The 17,873-nt window shown below is 44.7% G+C and overlaps 1 protein-coding gene across 1 annotated transcript in view; it reads left to right on the forward strand.

Moving 5' to 3' along the window:
- The first annotated feature begins 17,078 nt into the window (after positions 1-17,078).
- The window catches only part of LOC149278643 (succinate dehydrogenase [ubiquinone] flavoprotein subunit A, mitochondrial-like), a 32,403-nt gene continuing 31,608 nt past the window's right edge, over positions 17,079-17,873 (forward strand). The window contains exon 1 of the mRNA XM_089501912.1: positions 17,079-17,769. Within this exon, the coding sequence (XP_089358038.1) occupies positions 17,079-17,769 (691 nt within the window). The remainder of the gene's footprint in view (positions 17,770-17,873) is intronic.

Below are 17,873 nucleotides of genomic sequence, written 5' to 3' on the forward strand. Positions count from 1 at the left end.
CTAGTGTAAATGCTGTAAATACTGAACGTAGAGGTTCCAATTGTGGGGAAGATAATGCTGCTGACTGGTCAGCATCAAGCAGCTCATCAAAAATCTCAGCCGCTAGTAAAGAAAAAAAAATCTAATACCTGCCTAAAGGCAAGCATCGGTGCATGGAGCAGACAGCCCAATATGACTTCTGATTCCATAAGTAACACTTTTGTTAGAGTAGATGCTCAACATCCAAGAAAAACTGTCAGATCCCTGCTGTCATGGAAAGAAGATCAGTCATTAATGCCGTGCCTGGTTCTCTATATCAAATAATAAAAAAACAATATAGATGCAAAGCTTTTTATATAAATATATATTTTTTCCTGGCATACAGTGGCAGTACGAGTGGGTAATGTCTTTTCTTAGGGAAGTCAGTTTTTTTTTCTTGTCCCTTTCAGGGACTGACAGAGTGGAATCGTCGGTCCGGACAGGAGTCCGGTGTTTTCAGCAGCTGGTGAGGCGCACGGGTTGCTGCCTGGGGGTTTTGTGAGCCTCCGATTGCTCCCCAGGTGGTGAGCAGAGAGAGGTCTTCCCTCCTTAGCGGTTCGCGTTACGGAGGATGTATTCGGTTTCCTCCTTTTGTTGCCAAGGAAGTGGGAGCATGCGCATTCTGGTGGAACGCACGCCCGGGTGTCGTTGCGTTCCACTGAAGATCCGATCGCGCTACTGAGCATGCGCGAGTCGGATCTTCCGGAGGGCGGCAATTTTAAAATTGCTTTTAAAGCGCTTTGCCTGTCTGACTGCTGGAGCTTTCGTCAGTACAGTGCAACCGTGTCACCAGCCCCCCCACATGGTTCAGAGGTGGTTAGGGTAAGATATTTATTTATCTTGGCTCTTTCTTATCCTCTTCCCTCCTAAAAAAACAAAAAAAACCTGACAAATGAGCTTTCGTGGACCACATTTCTCCTTAAACGGTACTGTAAAAGGGTGGCATTCTTGTGGAAATGGGAATTTATGTATTGTGATACATGGTTTGTTGGACTATACATATCAAAAACAAAGCCCCAATATAGAGAATGTCACATACGATTACTGCGTGCTTGTAGAAATGTCTTACTCATATGTGGTGTTTGTTGTTAAATATCAATTATACTTAACCTTGCCTTATATGTACCAACCCTTTGATATGTTGTGTGCCATCATCTATATCCATTTTGGGTGCATTCTGCATGTACAAATTATTTGCATGTACAAATACATAATTTTATTAATTTACAATAAAAATATAAATTTATTGGATGTGATGTGATGGACACCTGACTCTGGCATTGGAAATCCTCTGAGGCAGTTATTCACCCCATATAACTTGTCCTAGAAAAAACAATATAGGTTTTTATATGTAAAATGTAAGCTGTTATAAGGCTGTCATTTATATTTACATATAGTAAAGCAACAAAAATTCATTTGTAGATTTTCATTTGCATTTTTTATTTAATTCCATTCTTAAAATAAATAACAGAAAAGGAAACAGCCCACTGGTTATAATGTATTGTCAGTAGAAAAAAATGCCAAAATAAGGTTATTTTTTTACCGGGGAAACTAATTCCAATACCGTCAGTAACATACCATGTAGTTAATGTAATGTGGGATGAAAACTACAACTCAAGACAACGCAGTGAAAGAAAGACAGAAGTTACCGCAATGTTACACTGACAGATGTAAGCGCTGGTTACAACGAAAGCGTTTGAAAGCAAAAAATGGAGAATCGGGCATTCCCTTCATGCAGTGTCAAAGGTAAACATCGGACTCTGCTAGGGATCACCTAAGGTGATCTCTGGTCATGTCGTACTGCTCCATGATAAACGTGCACTGATAGAAAGAAAATATTAAAAAAGATTTTTCTAAAAGTAAACAAACGGTGTGAAACATTCCTAACACATCATACACCTCTCCGTTGAATTATTGATTTTTTAACATTCCCTGCCAAACAACCAGAATGTATGAAAATAAAAACAGTATAGTGTGTGAGCCCCCCCTAAAAACTACGCTTTTATATTTCTATTTGAGGACTATCCGATGGAAGAAATTACATATATAGTCCAAAAAAACGTACACATAGCTTTAAAACTATAGATCCATACCTGGGCGCACCTTTGAGCCAAGGTCCACATAAAAGAAAGTAAAAGGGCACCAAAAGGATTTCTGCGGAAGACAGGAGACAATTTATTCACACATAGTGGGTAACTATATAAATATATACATTTTTCTCTGTGCGCTGAATGAGAAAGAGGCATTTATCAACAGTTCTAGTTTTTGCATACTGTTTTCAGGCAGCTGCACATCTGTCCAGCTATACACCTTTAGGGCATGATACGGCTTGAGCTAAACAGAATGCCCCAGTCTTAATCACCCAGCCATATTATCTAATTAGGGGGAAATGACTTCATTGTACCAACTGGACTAATACGCTCAGTGTAGTATCACATGACTAAAAACAATGACTGCAGATATAAGAAGTTGCGGGGACAAAAATATTTTTCCACCGGGTTAAGTGTTTGGGTCTTGAGCGATGCATTGTATCCGCATATAATTAATAATGCCCCGGGGTGGGGATGGGGTCGTGACAGGCGCTCAGAACCTTCACTATCGCGTTCCGTTAAATGATTGCTGTAACTCCCTCGACATGTACCTTGGCAACGAAGTTGGCATAGCTTCGCGCATGCGCAGTGCTCTTTAAACTGACAGCTCTAAACTGGGTTATCAGTATGGCAGCGCTGCGAACAGCCGCTTCCAGACTTCTTGCGTGGAGATTGCTGGGAGGAAGGGTGAGTTTCAGCACTAAATAGAGTTCTTTTTATTTTACCGGAGAAGCCAGAGGTTACCGGATACACGAGACGGTCAGCTTACAGAACGGGTTTGTTTATATAATACTTGGCACAGGGGGCGGTTTATGGGCGGGGTCTAACGACTGTTGCTTCCTTTCCTCCGCTGTGGTTGGGAGATCGAGTCACGTGATTGTTTTTTTGGCTTTAGTAGTGGGTGCGAAACATTAAACCAGCCTGATTGTGCGCTCCTTGCGTTTTACCTGAACAGGGGTTATTTAAGTCGAAGCCACGCATTTGGGCGGAGATGTGGCCATAAGGGCGGGATCTATCGTGGATCGCTTCAGGCGGCTTACCCCCGGTACCTGCGTTTTAACTAGCTGCTGGCTGACATGTATAAAGCATTTCCCTGCACTCTCTGGACGCGCAGAAAGATTACAGTTAATCATGGATCGCATATTCACCGCTTTACATGTCCTGCTCAGCATTGCGTGTAAGTGATGTGTCAGGGAAAAATGTCATCACAATAGAAACCAGACCTTGTTGTTGAAATAAAACAGATTCGAGTTTAGCTCATTATGACTCCTGTTTTTAGCGCACTTTCACATGCACTGCTGAGCGATATGTGACCTTGACAGGACAGCACGCTCCTTCATGCCGTATAAAATGTATTCATTTACAGCTGAGGCAACTACAGCGTTTAATGGCTTCCTGTCAGAAGTAAGCACTCTACTATGCTCAAGGTAAAGGTTCTGTTATATTATAAAGCTGGTATCAACAACTGAAGTAAAGATAATAACACATCAGCTAAACCTCCTGATAAAATAAACAGAACACTAACAGTATGCACAGCGGGATGGCAACATTGTCAGAAAGTGCGGGCATAAGTAGAAACCATAGTGTGAAAATTGGCCCCCCAACAGCTGGTATGTGCCAACATTGCCCCCTCCACAACATACACTCTGGCACACACTCACTGGCCTCTTTATTAGGTACCCCTGCTCAATTGCTTGTTAACACAAATAGCTAAACAGCCAGTCACATGGCAGCAACTCAATGCATTTAGGCATGTAGACGTGGTCAAGATAACTTGCTGAAGTTCAAACCGAGCATGAGAAAGGGGATTTAAGTGACTTTGAACTTGGCATGGTTATAGGTGCCAGAAGGCTGGTCTGAGTGTTTCAGAAACTGCTGATTTACTGGGATTTTCACGCACACAATATCCTGTGAGCAGTGTGGGTGAAAATGCCTTGTTGAGGTCAGAGGAGAATAGGCAGACTGGTTCGAGATGACAGAAAGGCAACAGTAACTCAAATAACCAAGGTATACAGAATACCATCTCTGAACACTTAACCCCTTAAGGACCAGGCTGTGTTTTACCTTGTATACCATTGGGACCGAGGCTGTTTTAATACTTTTGCGGTGTTCGTGTTTAGATGTAATTTTCTCTTCACTCATTTAGTGAACCCACACAAATTATATGTTGTTTTTTTCAGGACAAGAAGGGCTTTCTTCAGATACCATTGTTTTAATCATATTATCTAATTTCCCATAAAAAAAGTAATAAAATATGATGAAAAATGTAAAAAAAAACCACATTTTCTGACTTTTACCCCAAAAATCTTTTACTCATCCAAAAAAGCTAATGAAAAACCCTACTAAATATATTCTACTATTTGTCCTGAGTTTAGAAATACCCAATGTTTTTATGTTTTTTTGCTTTTTTCTGCACGTTATGGAGCATTAAGTACAGGTAGCGTTTTGCTATTTCAAAACCATTTTTTCCAAATCTGGTAATTCTTCCCCCCATGTGCCATTTCGGGTATCTTTGAAGCCGGCCAATGCAATTTACCCCATCAAATCATATATTTTTGAAAACTAGACACCCCAAGGTATTTCAAATGCTAGTATTTTAACCCTTTCCATGCATGAGATTCTACCACCAGCCTTTGCCACACTTTGTGTTAGTATTTTTTTGGTATTTTTTTTTACACAAATTGTACTTTGGGTATACATTTATAGCTCCAGGTATACGTCACTATCAAACAACACCCTAATATGTGTTCAATAACATCTCTCGAGTACAGTGATACCACCCATGCATGGGTTTGACTGCTGTTTGGGGTTAAAAGGCCACATTTGGGAAGTGCGCTTTTTTTCCCCTATTTTGGTTAGTCTGTGCCTATGCCCTATCTTTGAGCCTGGCCACTACAATTTACCTCATAAAACCATATATTTTTGAAAACTAGACACCCCAAGGTACTTAAAATGGTAGTATTTAACCCTTTCCATGCATCAGATTCTACCACCAGCCTTTGCCACACTTTGTGGTAGTATTTTTTTTTTATTTTTTTTTCACACAAATTGTATTTTGGGTATAAATTTATAGCTCCAGGTATACGTCACTATCAAACAACACCCTAATATGTGTTCAGGAACATCTCCCGAGTTCAGTCATACCCCACATGTATGGGTTTGTCTGGTGTTTGAGGTTAAAATGCCACATTTTGGAAGTGCGCTTTTTTCCCCCCCCCATTTCGGTCAGTCTGTGCCTATGCCCTATCTTTGAGCCCGGCCACTCCAATTTACCCCATCAAACCATTCATTTTTTTAAATTAGACACCCCTTGGGTATTTGAAATGCTTTTATTTAAATTTTTCCACGTCAGGATTTTTGGGAAGATACAGCGCTAATTTTAGCACTTGCTCATAATAATAAACTTTATTTTTTAATTTTATTTATTTTACTCTTTTTGGATTTTTTTTTACATTTTGCTGGAACTGGATAGTTCCTCTAAAGCATAATAATTTTTAAATGTTACCATGTTTTTTTTAAGCTTTTTCTTTTTTTCTTTTTTTTTTTTTTAATTTTTTTATTTTTTTTAAAAATATTTTACTAATCACATAGTGTTTAGAAAGCTGGCCTCCATTGACTTGTATGGTTGAATGCAGTACCTGTATTCAACCAGCAAGTGGAGCCAGAGTTCTCTAGAAGGTCAGGAGACCTTCTAGCGAACTTTTTCAACTTTATTATTTTTTTTCCCGGGCCGCCGCCATCTTGCGGATGGTGAAGACTGCGTGCAGCTGCGGCTGTGACCGCTCTCCGGAGCGGTCACAGTCCATCAAGAGGTAAGTGTTTGGTGTCGCTGGATGCCTCCTGATCGAGGCATTCCAGCGACACCATTGAAGTTTAGGAGGTGATCGTTGATCGCCTCCTAAACGCTTTTAAAACGGGCGTCCGCCGCCATACAATGTATGGCGGCTGTTGACGCCCCGGGGAGGGGCCAGACATGGCCCATCATGCCGATCTCGGTGTTGCTGAATGCCTCGACATCGAGGCATTACAGCAACACCGTTTAAGCTTAGAAAGTGATCATTGATCACTTTCTAAGCTTGTTTAAGTCTGATGACGTGTCAGGCACGTCATAGGTCGTTAAGTAACCGTTTTGCATGACGTGCCTGACCCGGCAATGGACGTTAAGGGGTTAAAGCATATGGGCTAAAGCAACTGAAGACCACACTGGGTGTCATTCCTGTCAGCTAAGAACAGGAAACTGAGGCTACACTTCGCACAGGCTCACCAAAATTGGACAATGGAAGAACGTCTGGTCTGATGAGTTTCGATTCAAGCTGTGACATTCAGATTAGGTGTAAACTATATGAAAGCATAGATCCGTCCTGCCTTGTATCAACAATAAGGACTGGTGGTGGTGTAATGGTGTGGGGAGACATTTTCTTGGCACACTTTGGGCCCCTTAGTGTACTTAGTTTACCCATCTTCTGATGTATACTTCCTGCAGGATAATGCACCATTTCACAATACTGGTTTCTTGAACATGACAACGGGTTCACTGTACTCCAATGGCCTCCACAGCCGAGGAATCTGCAGCAACTGCATGATGCCAGGGGAGGGCTGGCAGCCTAAGGCCTGGGGGGCAAGTCAAGTGAAGTGGCCCGTTGTGCCACGAATCAGCCCACCATACATGCCCATCTTTTCCTGAGCGCATATTCATTATAAAAAGACAAATATGATTCAAATGTGGTTCAACATAAGTAAATTTAATAGCAACAAAGGATGGTAAAAAAAAAGCAAAACCTAATGTCCCCCTGATGCTCAGCCAGTTAAATGTCCCCATGATACTGGCTGAGGATTATGGGAAGTATAGTACACAGCAGCAGGAAAATTGTAAAGGCTAATATGAGTACCCTACCAGGATCATACCATAAAGTGGGCTGATTGGGGACAGAGCTGACACTGAAGAGCTGAATGGGGACAGCAATGACACGGGGGCTGAAGGGGGACAGAGGTGACACTGGGAGGGTCTGATTGGGGACAGAGATGACACTGGGAGGGGCTGATTGGGAACAGAGGTGACACTGGGGAGCTGAATGGGGACAGCAATGACACGGGGGCTGAAGGGGGACAGAGGTGACACTGGGAGGGTCTGATTGGGGACAGAGATGATACTGGGAGGAGCTGATTGGGGACAGAGGTGGCACTGTAGAGCTGAATGGGGACAGCAATGACACGGGGGCTGAAGGGGGACAGAGGTGACACTGGGAGGGTCTGATTGGGGACAGAGATGACACTGGGGAGCTGAATGGGGACAGCAATGACATGGGGGGTCAAAAGGGGACAGAGGTGACACTGGGAGGGGATGGTTGGGGACAGAGGCGACATTGGGGAGCTGAATGGGGACAGCAATGACATGGGGGGGCTGATTGGGGACAGAAGTGACACTGGGGACACACTTACATACACACACACACATACCTATTTTTTTGTTTTTAACAAAAAAAATAAAAATATATAGCTTGTACAAAAATAAATTGTTTACAAACCTTCTACTTCCACTTTTGGGGGGTTTCGTCTAGACCTCCATCCCCATGTATGCAGGATGTCAGTGACACGACATCCGGTGCTCCAGCAGTCTGAGTGTGAGGGGGCGGAGCTTTCACCCATCACGCTGCTCCCATCACTATGCGACCATCAGACTGCTGGAAAACTAATCTAAACGGCCGCTGCGTGCTGATGCCGCCGGCCGGAGCTACTTTAATGCTTTTTTTTTTCATTTAATAGCTCCGGCCTGTGGCATCAGCACCCAGCGGGCGTTTAGATTAGTTTTCCAGCAGTCTGATGGCTGCATAGTGATGGGAGCAGCGTGAGGGGTGAAAGCTCCGCCCTCTCGCACTCACCTTTCACCCCTCACGCTGCTCCCATCACTTGGCGGCCATCGCATACGGCCGCTGGGTGCTGATGCCTGAAGCCGGCGCTACTTTAATACTTTTTTTTTTATTTAATAGCCGATCCGGCTTGCCATATTATATATTTTTTTTAAAGTATTAAAGTAGCGCCGGCCGGCGGCATCAGCACCTAAGCGGCCGTTAGATTAGATTTTGGCCGGCCTGGGGGGCAGGGCCTGGCCCAGCCCACCCCTGCATGCTGCCATGGCGTCCATAGGGGCCAAAATCTCTGAGGAATGTTTCCAGCACCTTGTGGAAAGTATGAATTCCACGAAGAATGGAGGCAGTTTTGAAGGCAAAATGGGGGTCCAACCCGGTACTAGCAAGGTGTACCTACCGTATTTGCTCGATTATAAGACAAGGTTTTTTTCAGACAAATGCTCTGAAAAATACCCCTCGTCTTATGATCAAGGTCGTCTTCTAATCAGACCTCAATTGAGGTCTGACTATGAGACTAAGATCCAGATCCCCCGCAGCGCTGCAGGGGACCTGGATCCTCCTGTCTGGTAACCTCAGCTGCTGCCGGCACTTACACCGAGTGCCGGCAAAAGTGTCGGCAGCAGCGGAGGTTGTCTACGCGCATACCTTCCCCAGCTGCCAGAGAGGAGGATTCCCCGCAGCGCTGCGGGGGATTCTCTTCTCTGCCAGCCAGTGAACGTCCGCTCGATGAACGCAGACAGGCCCCGGACTGGCCATCGGTGGGCCGGGCCGCGGCAGGGGCGGATTGACTTAGGGGCTAATGGAGCTGCAGCTCCAGGCCCCTACCTTAAAACAGGGGGGCCAGGGGGATGCAGGAATCCAACGGAACCATGTGACGTACGTCACGTACGTCACATGACCCTGCTGCCGTCTGCTTCCTCTGTGCAGATCTGCGGAAGTCTGCGGGCGGCGCGTACATCATTAGTTCAGGTAAGGGGGTGAGGGAGGCTGTATGGAGTATGTGAGATTGAATGAAAGAATGAATGAATATATGTGAAGGAGTGAGTGAATGAATGTGAATGAGTATATGTAAATGAGTATCTGAATGAGTATTTGTGAAAGAGTGAATGAATATGTGTGTGTGATAGCATGGATGTGTAAGGGGGGGGCAAAGATGCAACAGTAAGGCTGTTTTGGTGGCAAAGTTGCCACAGGCAAGCTGTTTTGGGGGCAAAGATGCCACAGGCAGGCTGAGTGAAACCGTCCGTGGAAACCCTCCGGATGCGGGTGTCAGTGTGGCAAAGCCTGTCCAGGTGTTTGTGATTGGGTGTCAGTGTGGCAGAGCCTGTCCTGTTGTGTATGTGTGTGGGTGTCAGTGTAGCAGAGCCTGTCCTGGTGTGTGTTTGTGTATAGGTGTTGGTGTGACAGAGCCTGTCCTGGTGTGTGTGTTTGGGTGTCGGTGTGCCTGTCCAGAGCCTGTCCTGGTGTGTGTGTCTGGGTGTCAATGTGGCAGAGCATGTCCTGATGTGTGTGTCTGGGTGTCAGTGTGGCAGAGCCTGTCCTGGGGCGTGTGTTTGGGTGTTGGTGTGGCAGAGCCTGTCCTGGTGTGTTTGAACACAGAAAAGAACCCCAGCACTCCAATCAGCTTCCAATCCTTAGGCTACTTTATTCAAAGAAAGCAAAACAAAAAAGCAACGTTTCGGCCAAACGTTGCTATTTTTGTTATGCTTTCTGTTTTTGTTTTGCCCTTTTTTCCTGCTAGCTCCCAGCTTCCTGGGAGTTGAGTGCTGAACCATTTCTTCTTTTTTTAACTGTCCTGGTGTGTGTGTGTGTTTGGATGTCGGAGTGGCATAGCCTGTCCTGGTGTGTGTGTGTTTTGATGTCGGTGTGGCAGAGCCTGTCCTGGTGTGTGTTTGGGTGTCGGTGTGGCAGAGCCTGTCCTGGTGTGTGTGTCTGGGTGTCGGTGTGGAAAAGCCTGTCCTGGTGTGTGTGTTTGCTTATCTGTTTCCTTAATTTACAGTAGGAACTATTTCATTTTTACTTATCCAGAGATAAAATGCCCTCCTGAATTTGTAGTGACTTCAGGGGACAAAACATTGAAGGCCCTGAAATCATTTAGTGGAAAAGATAAGATATTGTGTTATTTACTCTAATATTTTTTTAAAGGATTAGTTGTACTAAATTGTGGCTTCAGACTTCCCATGTTGAATGACCAAGTATTATGTATATGTATGTACATATATGTTTTTTCATAAAAATGGGCTGCTCAGTCTGAAATGCCTGGGCCTGTTTTTTGTCCCAGTCCGGGCCTGGTGGTATAAGATTACTGTTATCATTATATACTGAGGCAGACATTGACAGTGGTACAGGATAACTTTTATCATTATATACTGAGGCACGCACTGAAGGTGGTACAGCATAACACCTATCACTATATACTGAGGCAAACATTGACGGTGGTACAGCATAACACCTATCACTATACACTGAGGCAAACATTGACGGTGGTATTGGGTATTGTGTTATTTACTCTATAATATTTTTTTTAAGGATTAGTTGTACTAAATTGTGGCTTCAGGCTTCCCATGTTGAATGACCAAGTATTATGTATATGTATGTACATATATGTTTTTTCATAAAAATGGGCTGCTCAGTCTGAAATGCCTGGGCCTATTTTTTGTCCCAGTCCGGGCCTGAATGCAGACAACCCCCGCTACTGCTTGTACTTCCGCCGTAGCTTCTATGACACACTACCGCAATCACATGACCTTCCGGTGCTCATAGAAGTTCCGGCGGAACACCCGCTGCTCCCACCAGACACCAGGGAGTCAGAAGCACTGGTATACCCCCCTATATGCCACTATGTCCCAAGATATGTATTTTAACTCCCTATGGTGGCATATAGGGGTATAAGGCATTTCTTGAGGCAGAGTGGCATATAAGGGTTAAAAGACATTTCTGGAGGCAGAGTGGCATAAAGGGGTTAAAATACATTTCTGGAGGCAGAGTGTCACTGATCCGACTCCCGGCGTTGGCGGGCGGAACGTCGCTCGCAGATGTCAGGCGCCCGATAACCCGGCACCCGGCTCCGGCGGGCGGATCGCTGCTCGCGGACGCCGGGTTCTCGACCCCTCGTATCCGCCGCCGGCACGGAACTCAAGGGATTGAGTCTGAGGTCCCCCCGGCCTCCATACTTACCTCATCTTCTGGTGGCTACCGCAGGAACTCTGGGGGCGCAGCTATGCCGCGTGGTTGGCATTGGGGTGGTGACGGACGGCTGAGGGCTCGGCCGTGACATCAGCCTGGAGGCGGGGTTTTAGGTTGGCGCCGGCTTTAAAAAGCCGGAAATCCGTTTCTCCTGCACCCTGTTGTGGTCATATACCTCGTATATTGCTGTACTCCTGATCTTCGTTATTTTGACCCTCTGCCTGCCTGTTTACTCTTTTGGAATGCGTTTCTGTACCTCTGCTCGGTGATTTGTGTACCAGTTTGGCTCGTCTGACTACCCGCTCCGTGTCTCGACTCCTGGCTTGTTTGACTACCTGCTCCGTGTACCAGTTTGGCTCGTCTGACTACCCGCTCCTTGTCTCGACCCCCTGGCTTGTGTGACTACCTGCTCTGTGTACCAGTTTGGCTCGTCTGGAGATTCCTTCACCTGTCTACTCTACCTGTACCTGTACCTATATCTACCTGCCCGTACTAGGCCTCCTTACTGTTGGGATCCTCTAAGTCCTGGTTCTCTGTTACTTGGGGCTTCTCCCTTTGTATCAGGGGACTGGGCAGAATAACTCCTGCGGTAAGTGCCATTGTACGGGTAGTCCTGACACAGAGCGGCATAAAGGGGGTATAAGGCATTTCTGGAGGCAGAGTGTCATATAGGAGGGTATAAGGCATATCAGGGAGGCAGAGTGGTATATAGGGGGGTATAAGGCATATCAGGGAGGCAGAGTGGCAAGCCTGGGGGCAGATGTGCATATCTGGGGCTGGGGGCAGGTTGGCAAATAAAAGGAAATAAAAACAAAAAAATATTTTTCTCAATCATAGCTTTAAATTAAATATGAAAAAATACTTTACACTAATTAATTTTTACTAGTAAAACTTTTTTCCTATGGGGTCGACTTATATTCAGGCTTTTTCTTTTTTTCTTAATACATTTTCAGATTTTGGGGGGTCGTCTTATAATCAGGGTCATCTTATAATTGAGCAAATACGGTAATAAAGTGGCCTGTAAGTGTATATGCGGACAGGCTTACACAAATTACACATGCATGCTTACACATACACAATTAGACATCCTTGCTAAACTATTTTGAATCGGTACAAAGAGACAAGGTGCGTACCTAGAGGCACAGGCCCCATCCCAGCTGCGACCCCTGTAGTTATGCCAGCGGCTGAAAGATGTTTAAATAAGTGCAGCAAGATTATACAAGACTTGCTTAGGGGTCAACAATCACCTTACTCCATGTATTCAACATTGTGGCATAATACGGACCTGTGTATATATGTGTATGTTATACGTATAACCATATCTGGGAACTCTCTGGCCCCGGCTACACGGAGTCCCCTCCGGTAGGAGGACCTGCTGATGTCGTGGTGTACGCGCCTTTTTGGCAGGGAGTGTGTTGCATAGTCGCTGCAGTGACCTAGGGAAGCTGCGCTTCCCCTGGAGTATGTGGTGTGAAAACCAGAGAATTCCCAGGTATGTACTGTATATGCAGTAGCACACCTAAAGGGGGGCGTGGATCTGTCCAGGGTGCCACATACGCTAGGTATGCACCTGTGTATATGGATGTATGTATAGAGTTTTGCTGTTGTAATTTCTGGCATAGTAGAAAGATACTACCGGTCTTCATGTTCTGCAGTCCCTCTGCTGCAAAAACAGGAGCAGATCACTCTATTGGACAATAAGGCTCAATGGACTTGTTACAAGGATCTTGACAACAGTCCATGTATGGCCTTCCTATCATGCTGTATCCTACATCATTAAAAAGACATATGATGTAATTCCTCAGCCAAGTAAATACACTACTGGAGATGCTAAGTTTTGCAGTCTCATTGTTAGCCCTGTTTTTCCACTGCTAAATAATATGAAACAGCACAGTTGGGATGTATGGCTTTATGGTGCATGCCTTACCTGTTATCTTTGCATGTATGACCAGAAACACCTGACCCTGGGTACAAGTAAACAGGAGTATTCCTCCTACATGTTCAATCATAGGGTATATCTGTAATATGACATACTCTCTTGCCAGCTTCCACAGTGACAACTAATCTAAATAACCAGAATCGTTTCAATGCTTCCCTTTTTACTGTTAGACAAGTAGGAAATGTTCAACGTGAAAACAGAGTGATCCCGGTAGTGTCTTGGAAGAGTCCGACAAGGATATGAAAGCAACGATGTCACTGCTTAATCAAAAGCCAGACAGTAAGAAGAGCTAGACAGTAGAGGAAGAAAAAAAATCTGCAAGTCTTTCTGAAAGAATACCAAATGAGGATTTACTTACAACACTCTATAGGCACTTCCTACCATGCCCTGTGGAAATTTCACTGGAGACACATCATCCATTATGCCATCATTTCAGTTTCTCAATCTGGCCCAATAATATGCTGGATTCATTACTTACAATATGAATTGTCCAATTATTGTCCACTTCATGTTGCCTTATATTTTTATGGAGAATTACTTTAAAATTAATAAAACAATAAATTTAACCACATTTGTATATCTACAATTGAAATAGTAATTTTGGGGGTCTAATTTGAGATTTTATTACAGACAGGAGGCTTCATATTATGCATTAAATTCCTTCTTTACTACTTCAGCAGCAAAATAGTTAAATACAATGTTTGGTGGAACAAACAAAAACATCGAAACTTGAAAGACACAATAGAACACTGAGTAGCCAATCAGCATGCAGTAGAGGATATGTAGGTGTAGATCCCCAACCAATCTCACTCTTTCTTGCTGCTCAGCTGCACAGATAAGTGCCAACTGTTTTTTGCTCTCTGAATTGTATTTTTTACCTCAGTTATGTGGTTTAAATTGCTTTCATTTATTTTCTAATATTTGTCCAGGGGTGTACCTAGAGTATTTGGCACCCGGGGCGGATCCTGTAAGTGGCACCCCCCCCCAAATGTAAAGACATCTACAAAATTATGTTGGCAAGAATATTTATTGCACCAATTTGTAAACTGTATGTCAACTGTAACCAACAAGAAATCTGAAAAAATAAATGAATAACTTATAAGTAAAATAAATACGTTTAAATAACATTTACTGAACATATAATAGTGCTTTCTTTAATAACCCTCAAAAAAAACAGCGTCCACATTGCCCACATAGAACCTGACCAGCACCCAAATTACACACACATAGGACGTGCCATCTTTGCCCCCAAACAACCCAGCATGAGTCAGCATTGTTCCCAAACAGCCGAGTGTACGCCATCTTTGTCCCATAAACACGCTACCTGTGCCATCTTTGTCCCATAAATACCCTGCCTGTGCCATTTTTGTCCCATAAACACCCTGCATATACCATCTTTGCCTTTTTGACAAATCAACTATACACCTATGATTAACACAAACACTTTTACAGTCACTCACTAATTCACTTTCATTCACACAATCATTTATTCTTTTACACAAATTATTTACACATATTCATTGATGCATTCTCACAAATTCATTAATTCTCTCACTCATTCACACAATTCATCCACACATTAATCCATTCATTTTCGCTCTCTCATTCTGACTCTTTATTTCAATATTCTTGCTACCCTCCTTTCTCCCTATCTAACCATTCTCACCCCCTTCTGACTCCCTTCTCCCTATCTACCCCCTATCCCCACGTCTCACTCCCTTCTCCCTATCTACCCCCTCCTAACTATCTACCCTCTCCCCCCTTTGAAATTCACTTACCTTTCAGGAGTCCTGCGGTGGGGGTGCAAGGCCTCTGTCTCCCAGCTCTGCCACTGTATGCAACAGTATAGAGTGATGGGAGTTATGATGTACTTTAGAGCATAATGAAAAAGACATTGGAAATGGTACAGCATAACACCCATCACTCTCACACATTTACCAATCCACACTTACCAATCCACATTTACCAATCCACATTTACCAATCCACAGATTCCACACATACCAATCCACATTTACCAATCCACACATTCCACATTTACCAATCCACACATTCCACACATACCAATCCACATTTACCAATCCACATTTACCAATCCACATTTACCAATCCACAGATTCCACACATACCAATCCACACATACCAATCCACAGAATCCACACATACCAATCCACACTTACCAATCCACAGATTCCACACATACCAATCCACACATACCAATCCACAGATTCCACACATACCAATCCACACTTACCAATCCACATTTACCAATCCACATATTCCACACATACCAATCCACACATACCAATCCACACATACCAATCCACACATACCAATCCACATTTACCGATCCACACTTACCAATCCACAGATTCCACAGTTATCAATCCACACATACCAATCCACAGATTCCACACATACCAATCCACACATATCTTTTCTTCTAACAGCAGTAAGCTCCTTTTCTTCCTCTTCGCTCCTCTTCTTCTGTCTTCTTCCGGTTCAGAGGGCACGGACGGCGGTGGGCGCAGCTTCAGTGTTGTGCGCCGGGATCTGACAACAAACCCCGGCTCACAGCAGCAGTTGCCGCAGGGATCGCGAGGGAGCGGTATCGGAGGTCTTTAACAGTTAAAGACCTCCGATACCGTTAAAGACCTCCGATACCGCTCCCTTGCGAGCCTTCTCCTCCAGCGGCGGACATTACTGTCCGTCTCTGGAGGGGTGCCGGGTGCCGGCAAGTTGGCACCCCCCTGATGAGCGGCACCCGGTGCGGACCGCCCCCCCCCGCCCCCCGCTAGGTACGCTACTGTATTTGTCACTACCCTCTGGCTGTTTAATTTCATCCTGCCAGTGGGTGCATGCGCACACTTTCACAGGTGTGCACGCATTCAATTATACAGTGTTGCTGTTTTTACCAAATTGCTTATTTTGGGTGTTTGTACTATTCCCCTCACCACTACCTCTATCATACCCTGTTTGCGCCAATTTCTGATGCGTTTTCGGGTCCAGCGTTTTCGTTTCTTTGTTAGTTTCTCAATCTATTTCACTTCTCTGCTGAAATCGCGCGTGACGTCATACGTCTCGCGTGATTTTGGCTCTAGCTGGTTCTCAGCTAGATTCCCGCCCCTTTTCACCTCAGCTTACCTCAGGAAAGCTGCACATTGTTTCAACAGCTCCAGAGTGTCTCCTTTTGTTGCTGTTTTACTATGTCTTCAAAGGAACTGAAAAAGGCAGGTGATATGCCCACTCCTGCCTCTATTCCTACACCTGGTTCAATTTCTGAGGCCCATATTAAGGACATCTGGGATAATACAGTCTCAAAGTCTGTCTCCACCGTGGTGGTTTTGGCCAATGCAGGAGTCATTGGTGAAATCTATAGCCTCTGCAGTATCCCATTCCAAACCTAAAAAACACTCTAGGGATAGTCACCCTAGAACCCCCTCAGACCAATTTTGGTCACCTGAGGAGTAGGAATCTACTTTAGCCATAGGCATGAGGAGGTCTGGGAAGGCCACCCAAAAAAGGAAACACTGCTTTTCACTATCTTCAGACTCCCCCTAACGCGCTAAAAGCCGTTTACATGGGAAAGAAACAGACTTATCTTTGCGCTCTGCGCATGTGAAAGACGTGTCTGACACCCAGACCAAATCTAAACCCTCTGCTCGTGAGGAAGGCGAACAAGCTCAGAAGGCCCATTATAGGAGGAAGCCTGATTCCTTCCATACCTCCTCTAGCAGTGATTCGGACTCCGAAATCGCTAATAACTGACTCCTCATCCGATTTGTATTCAGACTCCCAAGATCATAATGATCAGCCTGGAAAAACTGAAGACTCTATTCTGGATGCTAAGGGGTTCCCCTTTTTCCATCCAGACCAAATAAAACATCCCCGCTCGGCCGAGTGGGTACCAACCGAACAAGTCTCTAAATATATGGAGCTCTGGATGTGACAAGCTCTCGAACAGGGAGCTCGCAACAAGATGCGGGCAGAATGCCCAAGACCAGTCTTACCTCATAAGGTAATTGAGACCCCAGAATTAGACGAGACAGTAATCCACTACCTCGCAAAAACTGGGAAGAACCCCCGAAAGGGCATTGACAGGTCCTTGAAAGCCTGTCAAGACAAGCTCCTGTATGTGTCTGGTCCTCTAGCCAAAGTCCTGGAGCTCATAGAGGATGCCAAGCGCACAGACAGTCCTGTCGACATTAACATACTAAGTGGCTGGATGCAAAGGGCAATTTGCTTCCTGGGCAACGCCAATTGCGCTATGTCCGCAGAGCGCAGACGAAGCATCTTTATTAAAATTGACCCGCAGCTAGCCCATTTATCCACTAAAGAACCAGGCTCAGCTGCGGAAGGTTGTTTATTTGGAGAAGCCTTTCTGAAGGACATTAACAAATATGTAAATGTTTTCTCCAATCTGGACAAGGCAAATGCCAGTCTCAAGAAGGTTCTCCACCCAAAAATATTTGGCAGGGCTGGGAAAAGCAGAGGTCGTTTCCCCAGCCGTCCAAACCCTCCATACCAGACCTCTTCATATAACCCAAGCTACACCTCGTCTTATAAGGGTTATCAAGGAAACTCCAACCCTCTCCCTTTCTTTCCACATTGGGGAAGACCCTGGAAAGCACGGGGCCATCGAGGAACTCCTCGTGGAAGATCCTCTTTCAGTAAGTAATACTGCTCCCCTTTCTTCCCCCAACAGGCTGGGGGGGGGAGATTATTACATTTTTTCCCTATCAGGAGTCGTATCACAAACGACTCTTGGGTTCTA

The sequence above is a fragment of the Sceloporus occidentalis genome, unplaced genomic scaffold (assembly GCF_023333645.1).
Source record: "Sceloporus occidentalis isolate IW3139 unplaced genomic scaffold, rSceOcc1.0.p SCAF_187, whole genome shotgun sequence".
NCBI classification, from domain to species: Eukaryota; Metazoa; Chordata; class Lepidosauria; order Squamata; family Phrynosomatidae; genus Sceloporus; species Sceloporus occidentalis.